At 36.1% G+C, this 14,178-nt stretch overlaps 1 protein-coding gene across 1 annotated transcript in view; it reads right to left on the reverse strand.

Annotated features, from left to right (window-relative positions):
* CCDC146 (coiled-coil domain containing 146) overlaps positions 1–14,178 on the reverse strand; it is a 64,469-nt gene that overhangs the window by 28,270 nt on the left and 22,021 nt on the right. The window contains exons 2-3 of the mRNA XM_069880175.1: positions 9,165–9,247; positions 5,170–5,379 (exon numbers count right to left, since the gene is read on the reverse strand). Coding sequence (XP_069736276.1) covers positions 5,170–5,379; positions 9,165–9,247 — 293 coding nt within the window. The remainder of the gene's footprint in view (positions 1–5,169; positions 5,380–9,164; positions 9,248–14,178) is intronic.

Consider the following 14,178-nt stretch of genomic DNA (forward strand, 5'->3'; position numbering starts at 1 on the left):
GCATTGGCAGCTTCAGTCAGGCTGTGTACTGTGCCATAAGATACGACAGAGCATATTGTATTGGAACACCACATGGGTCAAACATAATGTTTTCACTTACCAGCAGGTTGTCTAAATGTATAAACAAGTTAATAAGGACAATTCATATTCCCAACACATTTTGGCAGGAATCCTGGTTGGACTCCTTGTGACTGGCATAATCATAGTAATTATAATCAACGTCCACTCTGCACAAATGACTGCAACTGTTTGATTGCCACAAAAATTGATTAAATAAGTCCTGTGCAAACTGATTAAAGGGGTACCGAATTGCTACCCATGTCCATGCTGTGTCCTCTTTAATACCATGCCAGACAATCAAAAGAGCAATCCTAAAAATTAGAAGGGAGAACAAAGTTGACACTGTTTTTCTTTTGTCACATTCCACTCATAAGGACAAATTCCTGTTGAGCCATTCGAGTTTCACAACAAAGACTTTGCACTCCACCAAAAGTAAAATGATTTGAACACCTTATTTTATGTGACATAAACAGAGGCAACAGTGAACTGCAAGCACCGAGTTAAGTTATCTTAAGAGCTGGCAGACTAACTACTTGCACACAAAAAAACCCAGTGAAAGGGTAAAAAGAAAAAGAGGGTAAAAGAAAAAAGTTATTTCTCACCATTTGTGTAATGAGTTTGGTCCAGCTGCCCGTATCCAAGCCTTAGACAGGTACTTCTATGCTAACATCTATGCTAACATCCCCTAGACCTCCTTACTGTGAGACAAAAGCAGGAACCACTAAGGGCAGGTCATCTGACATCCCAGGTACCTATTTTAGGATGAGATAAATCACCAGCTAAAGACAACGTGTCTGTCTCCATTGACTATAATGGTAGACCAGGATAATTAATTCAGATTAAGGAATTAAAAAAGATTCTTCAAAAATGTGAAGTTCATTCTCTGATGCAATAGCTATATGGACACAGAACATTAATCTAAGGTAAGCAGAGAAAATCTGGTGTTTCCATTTCAGATTTGAATCTTTTAATCTGTGAGATATGGACATCAGCCTCATCACTCCCTATAAAATACTTAGATGTCAAACAGGACAAACAAAATAACTGCAGCTAGTATTAGGCATTTATAATTCCCATTGTTTTTAGCCCTTCTTTGATGGGTGTACTTTTCAACATGGTGTGGGTTTTTTATCATTGTTATTATACCAACAAAAACATAAATGATGAAAAGAGGACACTTAAGTGTTAATGTTTGCAAATGTTTCTCATGTTGCTGTGCTTATTTTCATGAAGCTTAATAGCAGTGCAGTACATGAAAAGGTATTATGGATGCAGATCTAATGAGTTTAAAAAAAGCACTCGGAAAATTGGACCATTAATGAAAACACATTCCAAACTTTTCCCTGAGAGATGTTTACAGCTGCAGACTTCCACAGAAACAAAAAATTAAGTCAGAGAGATTAAGAAATGTAGTGGTAGTTGTCAACAGAGGTCTATTTCAGTTCCTCAGCTCACAAAATATCTAGAATATTGTTATCATTACAAATCTCATCATGTAAGAAAGCAAACACCTTCAGCTGCTCTGACACATGGTGGGGATTGCTGAGGAATCCACGCAAGGTACTCAGTGCCTCACAACTAAAATGTGGTTACCACAAGTAGAAGACATCACAGCTGACAAGCTGCCAGCATGAGATTCCTGTCAGGATTTTAGCTGTGCTTATTTTGTGTGTACTGGAGAAGGCAGTCACAAGACTAGCTGAAAATGACTTTAAATCTTACTTGCTTTATTTTAATGATGACTTGTCACTCTTTACTAGAAAAAGTATGGACAGAAACTTAACTTTTCACTTATTAATTACTGAGTGACTAATCCTGAAATAATTACAAGCATTGAAATAATTTTCCATATTTGCAATCCTTCTAGAAGGACAAACTCAGTGTTGCAATTATGACTTGCATGCAATAGCACATAGTACTTCAGTGAACAGACATTTTGCTACCTGCACAAATGACTGCGAGGGCTGTAGATTGGACCTAGGCTGCAAAAGAAAATTGTTTTTAAGAGTCAGACACCTTTAACCTCACAAAAGCTTGCTAAAGATAATTTAATTTCAAATTATTTTCTGAATTTTAAATATATAGTTCATATGATAAAGTAATTTAGATGATAAATTTATTATTTCTCAAAAATAAAGTATTGTAGATACTATTGCCTAATAAGGACAAACAGCTCTTCTTTATTTCATCTCACAAACCAGGACTGTAAACCTCACACAGGGATCAAAATGAAAAATTTCCTGAAGCTAGAACAAATCCTTGCTGATCACATTGATCCTTCTTTGCTTTTGTGCTAAAGTGATTTTTCAGTCTGTATTCTTATTTACTGAGGCATATTCAGTCCCAGTAACATGAAGAAACTTTATGGCTCTGAATGCAGTTGTACCAGAACTGCATTGAGGTCACTGTGTTTTCTCATATTTTATTACACTTGCCTAATAATTTTTGAGAGGAAGAATACTCCTGGAGTCAACTCTGACTTTGGGGCAGTGACCTGAACATTAAATTCTTGCAACTGTTCTTCCCCTCCTGTGCTGAGCATATGGGCAGACACACCAGCAGCGAACCCAGTACAACACCACAAAAGAACAGAAATGCAAACCAGGAAAGGACGGAACCCACCCCTGGAGGTGTTCAAGGCCAGGTTGGATGAGGCTTTGAGCAGCCTGATCCAGTGGTAGGTGTCCCTGCCTGTGACAGGGGGTTTGGAACTGGATGATCTTTAAGGTCCCTTGCAATCCAAACCATTCTATGATACTATGATTCTATGATACGTGGAGAGTGGGATACCCCACACGCACACAATCACACTCAAGGTGACTTTCTTGAAAGCTAAAGTGCATCAGAGCTATTTCTGAACACCTTGTGTACCTATTCAAGCTATGAAAAATGTCACAAAATTTCTGAAAACCTGCTGATAATACAGTGCCGAAAGCAATTTACATTTACTCTTGGAATGCTGAATACTCATTGGAACAATAAAGAATTAAACCAGAAGATGAAATATCACTTTTAGCTATTGAAAATGGCAGGTGATCGGAAAATATGTTTACAAGGGCAAGTAAATAGAAAATGATATATGGAAAAGAGAACATAGAATACTAATGAAACTTGAGATAAAAATAACTTTGCTAATGTTGTGGCATATGAATGTGACACTTTAAAGGAAAAATACTGAATGCCAACAGGGCAATAAATGCCCTCAGCTATCAGAGAACACAAACTGAGGCAGGAAGTAAAGGCAGCAGAGAGCAGAGAGATGCTTCAGAGAAAGGATTACAGAAGGGAAGCAGAAGGTTCACAGAGGCTCTCTCTTACTGCCAGCTCAGCAGTATTCCTGAGAAGATCAAATCCAAAACTTTTAAGAAAAGGATAAATAAATAGATACACAAATACTCCCTTCAAACCTTTTGCCCTTCATGTTCCCCACCTGCTATACATAAGAAGGTAAATGACTAATATGTTTGTTTTCAGACTAAACAGGCATTAGTCATAATTCCCAAAGAGAAGCTTACTTGTGAGTGCCAAGCACAGCTGGGACTGTACTGACACAGTTGGACAACAAGGGAAACTGTGCTCCAGAGAGATCAAGGGCCAAGACAGGTTGGACCACAGTTTTTATCCTTCTGAGAAATGAAGGAAACCAAGCAGTCACCTAACAGCAAACTTAGAGTATGCAGTTTCCCCTCTGTCTGACACCACCCACGCACACAGATATTTCAGAAGACATCACTTTATTATTTGTCTAAAACCACCAGCCACATAGATCTTCATTTTACATCAGTGTATTTTTCACAGTATGACTGACCCAAAACCTGTATTTTTAATCAGCATAATAGGATATTCAATTCATATATGAGAATTAATTCAGTAAATGTGCAAGAGTAATAGAAACAGTACCTAAACTGTGTTATGTGGGGGCCAGAAGTCACCCTTCGAGTAGAGGCAGAAAACAGAGTGGAAGTAAATATCTCCTAAACATATAAATCCTGATCATTTATTTGAAAACTAATACAAAATCAGTGAGAAATGTTCACACGATATGAAGACAAATGGTAAAAAACCTGATATTTTGAAGAGGTCTTTTCTGGACTACTTGGAAACAGCAAAAAATTCTGTATTTAATAATTATTTCAGGAAATTTCATGTGGCTTAGTTATCTCATAGCAAATAATTTTTTCCAGATGCTTTCCATGTTTCTCTATTTCTCCCACTCCCGATTTGCTTTTTTTCTCAAGTTTTTTAATCTTTTAGAGCAAACATTTGGCTCTAAAAAAAATCAAGAGAGAACTGCCAGAAAAATCTGCAGTTTGTGCAGTGCCCCTGCTCTCCTTGCAGAAAATCAGCTTAAACTACTGACATTATTTACTTGGATTTATACACACCAACTACCACCAACTAGCTGGACTGAAGATGGATAAAAATAGCATGTACCTCATAAAATGAAAATATGTGTTCATCTCCATAGGTATGTGCTTTTAAAGATGTAATAGCATTGTTTGATATTTTACCATAAAATCTTAAAGTACAGCACACTCATATATGCAAATAATTAAAATATATACACTATCAAGCTTATTCTGGACTTCTTTCCTTTTATAGAAATGTCAAGTATCCACTTCTTTCAAAGTGCATTCCTCATTTTTCCAACATGAGAACGTACAAGGACTTCTCCTTTAAATACCTGAAGAGAAAAACTTAAACAAACTGTGCTTCTGGTATTAAAAATAGCATTGGGTCTATTTTTGTTTCTATAAAACCCTAGTCATCGGGTCTCTAAGACAGTTTAATCATTTGTATTAAAGGTGTTCTAGACTAGACTTGTTCCTGTTAATTTTATATACTTAAAGATTAATCACATGATGAACTAAATTTTAAACAGCATTTCAAAGGACACCATAGGAAATTAAAATTATCTACAATTCTTGTACTAGGGTAATTTTATTCATCCCTGAAATATTGCTGAGAATGTTTGTGGCAATTTGTTTAACGACCGCCAGCAAGAATTGTGTCCATGTAAAATGGAGATGAGATTGAATTATTCTCTATGTTATTGTCTTTCTAAATAAACTATAATAAAATTATCAGCGTTTCACCACTATCACCTACCATTCCAACTTGAACTGCACTTCATACTCTCTTTCTTTAATAGCCTTGTATTCATTTTGGCAGCTAAGAAGTTGTTGCCTTATTTGGGAAACTTCAGTGGAAGATTCTTCAGGGAACTGTTCCGCTTTTTCCAGTTCATATTGCTGTTGTTCCAGTTCTACAGTAAGACGCTTGGCTTCCTGGAACAGCTGGATCTCAGATTCCTGTAAACTACATTAAATAGAAAAATTTAGAACTAGGCAATGAGAAGCATAAGCTTTGTATTTATATATCTTTACCTATGTATAATAGTTAATTCAAGATTTTCAAGATGAGATGGGATTAAGTCCTGAATAATTTGGTTTGACCTCCCAGTTGACTCTGTCTTGAACAGGAAGTTGGACCAGAGACATCCTGAGGGCTGTGCAAACCTGAATTATCCTGTGATGCTATGAAAGCACTGGAATATGGTATGAAGATTTTTTTCTGCATCCTAGATTTGGAGTGGGATTCATGTCATCTAATTTTAACCAGATGAAAGTTGCTTAGTTAGTGACACAGATACACAGAATTGTTTAGGCTAGGTTTTAGGATCATAAAGTCCAACCTTAAACCTCACACTGTCAAATCCACCTTTAAGCTCTTAGCAAATACCAGAGCACCTACCCAGCACTGAATTGCATGTTCTTATTGCTGTATTGTTATACTAGGATCTGAAGTAACTAATTTAATGATATCCAAGCCATGAATATGCTTAGGAATTGCTGTAGAACTTTATTATAAGGCTTGAAGACATGATCAATTTCTGATCTGACTTGTATCACTGAAGTCTAAATAAACTGCAATATTCTGCCAATGGTAAGAAGCTGGTATCCATAATACACTTAGGAAGCTATGTGGCAATAGCTGAGTATCAGATCTTAAAGGCTGTTAGTAAAATATATTGATTATTATGAAAAAGTCGTAAAGGAAGCAACAGCATTAAAATTCATATACAGTACACAATATATAAATCTATTCTTTATGCTACAGAAATCATTGTCTATGACTTTTCAATATTATTACATGATAACATTCCTATAACTGAATACTAAAATTAGCCACAAATTATATGGAAGAATAAAGAACACTATCACATGCCTTTCATTAATTAAAAATATAATGCAATTTAACATTCTTTAAAATAAAGGAATTTAGAATCTCCCATATTGAGAAACTCTATACAAAAATTTTAGCTGAAAGATTACACATATAGCTTAGCAACAAACCCAAAATTACATATCACACTGAAAAAAAGAGTTGAGATAGTAACTATAAAACTACTAAGTACACAACTGACTATACTGCATGAACATAGCTGAAATAATACAGCAGAAAAAAGTTTTGTTTTGTGTAACATTTCTACTTGGGAAACCACTTCCTTTTTTAAACCAGAAAATAAGAAAGCCACAGACTTCAACGGGGAACAAATGTGTGTTTATCACAAACGAGTAACTTCATGTGATGAACTTATGCAGTAGCCTTTTAAGAGAAAAATAGGTTGACTTATCAACACAAGATCCTATACAGTATTTAGAATTTACTTTAAGGCCAACAGAACATACGCTGTTCTAGGAGAAAATAGAATTGTTTGCAGTAATATGCATTAATTTCAAACATAGTTCTTGCATAAAATGTAAATTTTACTTAAAATTATATAAAAACGTAAGTTATTCCATAAAACCAGAATTCTTAGTGTTGATCTTTTTGAGATAATAAAAAAAGAAAATGAAAAAAAAAAATAAATATGACCTAGTATTGAATCCAGACCAGATCTTGCTCACTATACCTGCTAACAATATGCTTTCATGTGAAGATTTATATTTAGTTGATGGCAAGAAATAGCTGGACATCTACACAATGTACACATCTAAAATCACATGAATGCAAAAGGAGGCTTGCCAAGCCTGATGTTGCAGCTTTTGAGTTTGTGAGGTGAATAATAATTTAACATAGGCTTAAAAAGATGAGATTCCTAAACAGTCAATTCCGCACAAGAATATTCACATAAGTTTCCTAACTGAGATAATGTAAAAGTAACATTTACAATACATCCACATGATTGTGTGACCAAATGGGTTTTCATGGGCCAAATAAGAGCTCAGATACATCAGCTTTAGGTGCAGCCTCACCGCAAAATGGGTGGGTGAGACAGCCTGTTTCCGGAATTTCAGATATGCAGCAAACATAAATTTAAAAACGCAGAACACTTTCAAAGTGTTTCAAAATTTACCAAAGAAGTTATCTACCAGGTGACATCTCTCAGCTTTCCAGAAAGCCAAATTCTACAAAACTGAAACCAAGAATTAAAGGACTATTCACCACTAAACAAAGGACCACACTATACACGTAAACCTCTGCGTACTTCAGCAACAGCCTTGGAAACTATTTGTATACAGACTAGTTGCATTCATCCATTGTATTACAGAAGTTTGTGATGAATATCAGAGACATCAGTTAAAATTGCCTTGCATGACTGCCACAGGGATCTACGCTGCCTAAGATGCAGAGGACTTTATTCATGACATTTTTGTGTGCGACTAAAGGAAAGATCACACACAGCTTTAAGATCTCATCCAGTGTGATTTGCTTCCACATGGCACTGTAACAGCACTAGGACAGATAGGGATTAAATAGAAAAGAGATTAAATGCAATGGTAATAAGTGAAAAAATAAGTTTTTGATCAACTGTACTGCACATGTAAGGGTGAAGAACTAAAAATGAATAAGTGATATTGATTCTGTGAATGGTTCATTGCAGGAAGAGTATACACACATCCTGAACCTATGATCAGGACTTTTTTTATAGCCAATGGAGAAATCCAGAAACTTGCAGATGTCTGTTTAAGGAGGAAGTATGTGGTCCTTATTTCATTCCATTGACTGTTAAGGGACTCTAGATGCCTAGTTCAGACATGTATGTCTAATGATGTTAAGACATGGGCAAATGAATCCCACTTTTGATGTGTGACAAGTCCTTAAAATATATGGGAGATCACAATGAATTTTTGGTAATTGACTTCCCTTGCTCTCCTTCATCAGTATGAGAAATTTATCTGAGGGAGTTAGTACTCCTTCCCGTGTCACTGTGTTGCTTTGACATGTGACTACATCTAAGTAAAGAATGTGACATGATTCCCTCTGATAAACTTTCTCACAGAAGTATGGTGATTTCACACTCCTATGAGAACCATGGGAAGAATGAGAGATGTAATCTACCGTCTAACATTTTCATGCTTTGGTGCATGGTGTTTATGGGAGTTTTATGTGTGACAGAAAAGACAGCTGAGCCCTGGTTTTCCTCAGCCATGTTCCACTTATACATACACAGGAATTGTCCTTACATAAAAGAATGTTCTATATAGAAGAATGCTCTATAAACATACAAAATACGTAGTAATAAGGCTGGTTTCAAACTAACACTGGCTAAAAGCCAGCCAAATTCAGCAGCTACTGGATTTCTAGTCCAGCTCAGTGAATATCAATATGGTAGAAGCCTTCTCAATCAACTAACCCAAACCACACATAATACATTGAGTTCTGAGCATTAAGAAAATACTGCCTGCATATTCTAGGCCATTGGTTTAGGAGTGTTTTCAACTTTGCTTCCAAAAATATTTGCTATGCAGTAATCTGAGTAAAGTCAGATAAGTCAGGGCCATATTCTAACTCCCCGTTTTATTAAGATGAAACTAGAAGACTCGGAAAAATCTCCTGAGAAATCTCAGGAAAAATTGTATCTTTGAGATTTTGCAAACTTCTTCTCAAATTTTTTATTATTTTTTATTCATTATTTAGTGCTAACTACTATTTAGATTGTTGGGAGGCACACCAAATCCCATCATAACTCAAGTAAGCAGGCATGACATGAATTATTTTTACAATCCTTAAATTAGGCCTTCTGCATCAGCAGAAAATTAACTCGGCTGTATAATGCTTTGGCTACTTAAACAAAGTCTAAAAAAAGAATATTGTACCTTGTCACAGCCTTATGCAGGAGTGCGTACTTTCCCTTCAGCTCAGCTACTCTGGTGTCTGTGATTTTTCCAGCAGAAAACAGCTACAGAAGGGAAACAGACATTATGAAATCTCCTTAAGTGCTAATGTTTTCACTCTGCTGTAACTTTTTATAACTATAATTGGCAGCCTTTCAGTTTACACAGCCTTTGGTAATATATATCAAATCAAATACATAGATGAAAAAATGCTTATTTATGTAATAATTCAAAGCATAAATATAAGGATATAAAGAATGTCCGTCATGACTACAGTGCTACCTGCATCACCATTTCTTCACTGATTTTCTGTCTGTATTAATATTTCATGATAATTTTGTCTTAACTTGGAATTCAGACTCTAAGTCACCTGTTTTCCACATTGCTGAATTGGTTCAGGTTTGGTTTATACCATCTGGCCTGAATAGGGGAAACTGAGGCTTGAAGTCTGTTTTGTGCTAAAATGTTGTGTCCACAGGCAATACAGTTGCAAAAAAAAAAGACGAGCTGGGCTCTAACTAGGTCATCCTCAGGCCAGAAATCACATTACCTTACATGCCTCTGCAGGCCTTCACAAAGCACTGAAAGCGAACTATTCCATGTTTTTAGTACTAAAAACCCCATATATGTGTGATGCAGCATGCACATATCTTAGGTGATTCCTCAGATGTCTTGAGGGCAGTAATTTGGGACAATAAGCCAGTCCTTCTTACTTATACAGGAAATTTGACTAGGAGCCTAATTTTGCCACTCTGAAATATCACAGCAGTATCTCCTGGAGTATTTATTTTAAAAAAAATTTCTTCCCCTCTTTTGGTTACAGGTAAGGAGAACCAGGTTAAATCTAGGTAAAGAAATGTAAGGTGATCTGGTTCTACAGAAGTCCATAGCTAGCCTTTTGGGGCAGCAAGTTGAATCTGCAGCTCTCATGGGAACCTGTCAAGAAATGCGGTTGCAGAGATCTCCTAAAATAAGAAAAGAAGTTACTACAGCAGAAGGAAAATCCCCCAAGTCATACTTCAACCCCTATGCTTGACAAGACCTCCAGGGAAAAGATATTTCCTAAGCAGAACTAAGGGCCATTTAAGAGATTCATGTAATTTTGTAGATGCCCCTCTCTGAATATCCAGGAAAAACTTGTCCAGAACCAGTCCTACTGTCAAGAAGCAAGAAGCAGACCACAAGAAAATACGTCAAAAGTATACATTTTCTTGATAGCTGTTTCACTTTATGTACTTATTTTTAAGACCCGCTCCAAAATATTTCATGGCAGCAAAGACAATCTTTGCTGTCTGCAACCCTGAGAAAGGAAAGAACATCTATCTTTCTCTTGTTTGCATGAGATGAAAGATAAGCAGCTCTCAAATATTTATTCTGGCATCCTCTTCTGTGAGAAAGAAAATATTTCCCTACTTCAACTCATTTATTTCTTAGCATTATATGTAGGTATATTTGTCCTATGTGGATGATACCTCACTGGTGTCCTTTCTCTATGCTCCTCTGATCTGTACCTCACTGCAGACCTATGCCATGTTTGACAATATTTCTGCAGAAATAAACTTATTTGTCCTTGAGGCTATATCTTCTCCTTTATAACCTTAACTTTTTACACCTTTTACACTGAATTTCTCAGTTCAGTTCAGAGCTAAGATCTTTATTCCAATACAGTTGGTCTTATACAATGAAGAGAGATGTAGCTTTGAGGACTTCATAAGACAGACTGTATTGACAGCATACCAGCACGTCAAAAGTATTGAGACTTCTGTGAGAAGTATCATTACAAGACAGTTCCTATCACCAAAACTTTATTTGGAGAGCCATCAGAAACTCAGCGCTGGACTACCCTGATCCCACAATTTGTTATTAAAGCCCAGCACACTGTTTTCTCCAAGATTCTTGGGAAGGCAGAGGGGAAGAGGCAACTGCTTGGGCAGAAGAAACAGCCAGTTGTGGAAAAAGGAAGGAAAAGCATGACCCTACTGTAGAAAATTTTATTATTTGTGGTAATACAAGCAGATAAGAGATGATGTCCCAGATATACAGATACACACTGCTTTTAAGGCTGTCTTTCCCACACATGATAGTGGATGATGTGTAAATTAAATGAACTTCAGAAGCTAAGTTAGCTGAATCAATGGATGTTCCCAGGAAGTCACTGAATGCCTAGAATGAGGGTAGCAATTATTTTCTTTATGCATTTCTATCACGTTGAAGAAGAGCAGATTTCCAGTCTATTGTCTATTGATAAGAAAACTTAGAGATAGGACTGGAACGACAGTAGCTACCACTTGGAACTGGAACTATGGCTGTGCACAGTTAGCAGAAGATGAATAACAGCTTTTGCAAAAGATACTGAAAATGTGTAGAGGTCACCTTTTAGAGCCACTACTCAGTGGACTGTATAAAGGATAGAGTCCATCTTGTCTGCCATCAAGTGGGCTGAGAAGTAAACAGTTTTCCAGCTGGGACAACTTTGGTTCCTACTAATATCTAGAATGGAATTAGAGACGAGAAACTCCTTTAATCTCTCCATCCTTCCATCATCTTGAAAGGCTGTTCACAGTCCTGAAGCAAACCACCTCTTGTGGCCATGGATATACTCCAGCTCAATGGCAAACAACAGTAACTATTATAACAATTTTTCCCATATAGTTTCTCTTCAGAGTATTTTACACTTTATTCCATTACATGAAAATAAGCACATATGGCCTTCTTGGCTTGTAACCACAGACCTTGCCTATCCCCTTGTGTGGAGATATGCTACTGCCTCTGACATTCCATTCCAGATCATCTCCTCACATATCTTTTATATATTTTTGTTTACAAGGATAAACCTCTTATGGTGGAGAACAATATTAGCTTCTAAGTTTCCCTTTAGCCATCCAAATAGCGTTTGGAAAACTGCAGTCTAAGGGCAACAATTGGATCATCCTGATTTTGTAAAAATGTTTGTGCCTATTACATGCACCAGTTATTAAATAAAATTTATATTATATTCATAATATCTGTTACAACAGGCATACACAGTAGTTAGCACGACATCTTAAAATACAGCACAATATGAGTCAAATAAAAATGTCTACTTGAAATGAATTAAGTGAATATTCACTTCCCAGATGCTTTTCAACTCATCCAGAATAAATTTGACTTTTCAGGCAAATTATAAATACGCATGACAGAAGGCTGAATGGAAGGAGATATCTTGTACAAGGTACCTAATACCTCAGAGTTTCAGAAAGGAGATGCTTGCCGGGGAGCATTAACGTCTTGTATAAAGGTCAGTATTAAAGTTCCCAGATCCTGTGAAATCTAGTGCCAAGGGTCTTGTGAAGGTTACTCAAAAAAACCAACCAAAATCTCTCAACGGTCCATCTTGCACATGTAACACAAGACTACACTGATTCATTTGATAAATTCCTAATAATAGCAACATGGAAATCCAATGCAAAAAAGAGAGATGATTCCTCAATATTTTATTATTTCTAAAAACGCTTGAGTTTAAACAACATATATTTAAATAAGTTCCGAGTTAACTAAAAAAACACTATACTTTGGCAGCAGTGAATGTTGTGAGTGTTAGAGCTTCCAGATTTCACTCTGAGGGAAGTAAGCTTGCAAGTTAGTTCAAAAAAGTCATCATTCAAGAACACATAAATAAAACAAGTAACGATAAAATTGTCAACAGTGTTTATATACATATACACACACACACATACATACACACACAGACACAAAAATAGCATTTCTAACTGAAAGCTTATGACTGTTTTATTCTGGTCTGATGGATCTGTATTAGCCACGTTTCCATGACAAATGCTGCATACAAGTCTAATATACCAAGTTTAAAAAAGGTGTTACATTTCACTCCTCTTTCTTTCTCCCAGGGCACACTCAGTTCACCTTATTGCTTGGAAGCTATGACATGGCTGGGGTAAGTAAAACAGTAGTTCTCCTTAGCTCAACTGATTATATTACTACACTGAAAAGGAAGAGAATGAGTGAGAAGATGTAATAGTGAGGGAAAAGAAAGTGCTTGTGAATGGCAACTGAGTATGTCTTTTTTTCAGTCTTGTGTTAAACATCATGCCCTGAAAAGAACTGAGACCATTTTATTACACTGGTGACCTCAAATCTGGAGTTTGGAATATAGTTGGGTAAATATTCTTAAAATCTTGAGTCCTCCAGTCCCTTTATATATCAGTTGTACATAACTTTTTAAAAGCTTTTCTCGATTTTTTTTCGCATTATACAACGAAATGGGACCTCATACATTTTTATACATGCTCAAAAATTCACAGATCATCTGGATAAAATGAAAAATAAATTTTCCTAGTCTAAACAGAGAGTTATTGGAAAGCTGGATGAAGATTTGGCTGCTAATGGATGATTGCCTGGCAACTTTCTGCTTTCCTTTTCCCCTTACTCTCATAAATGTAATTACACAAAAAGTATGGAAGTATGTATCTTATTGCTGGATTTATTTGTATCTTTCCCCTTTAATTTAAATTTTCTGTTATGCTTATTATATCCTCTTAAGTTACCCTTTCTTTTACTTTACGCTCATCTTTAAGTGATTAACCTGAGTGTAATTTTCTAACTTAGTTACATTTTTTCATGTTGCCTTGTTCTGTGAAGCTTGGCTTTCCTACCAGAAAAACAAAACATAACAAAGCAAACTCAAGCTCAAATTCCAAAACAAAATTGTTTCCTTCAGTCAGTGAAAACTCCCATGAAATAAAGTACAGGGTACTCTTGTCCTGCGATAAAGATTGTGAAGGAATATTTTGTTGAAAAGGGGAAAGGCATGACATACCCTTCATATTTTTCTATTAGGAAAAGGTGGATTTTCTGGCTCCAGGTAGGAACCATTTAAATATAGGAATCCATGAGGAAAACATAAGATGAGTATGCTCAAATAGCTGTTCTGTACATGTGCATCACTTTTCTCTTTACCCATACCAATAAGAAGTTTGTATTTGCTTGCTATAAACAGGTG

This window comes from Phaenicophaeus curvirostris, chromosome 1 (assembly GCF_032191515.1).
Source record: "Phaenicophaeus curvirostris isolate KB17595 chromosome 1, BPBGC_Pcur_1.0, whole genome shotgun sequence".
In the NCBI taxonomy this organism is placed as follows: domain Eukaryota; kingdom Metazoa; phylum Chordata; class Aves; order Cuculiformes; family Cuculidae; genus Phaenicophaeus; species Phaenicophaeus curvirostris.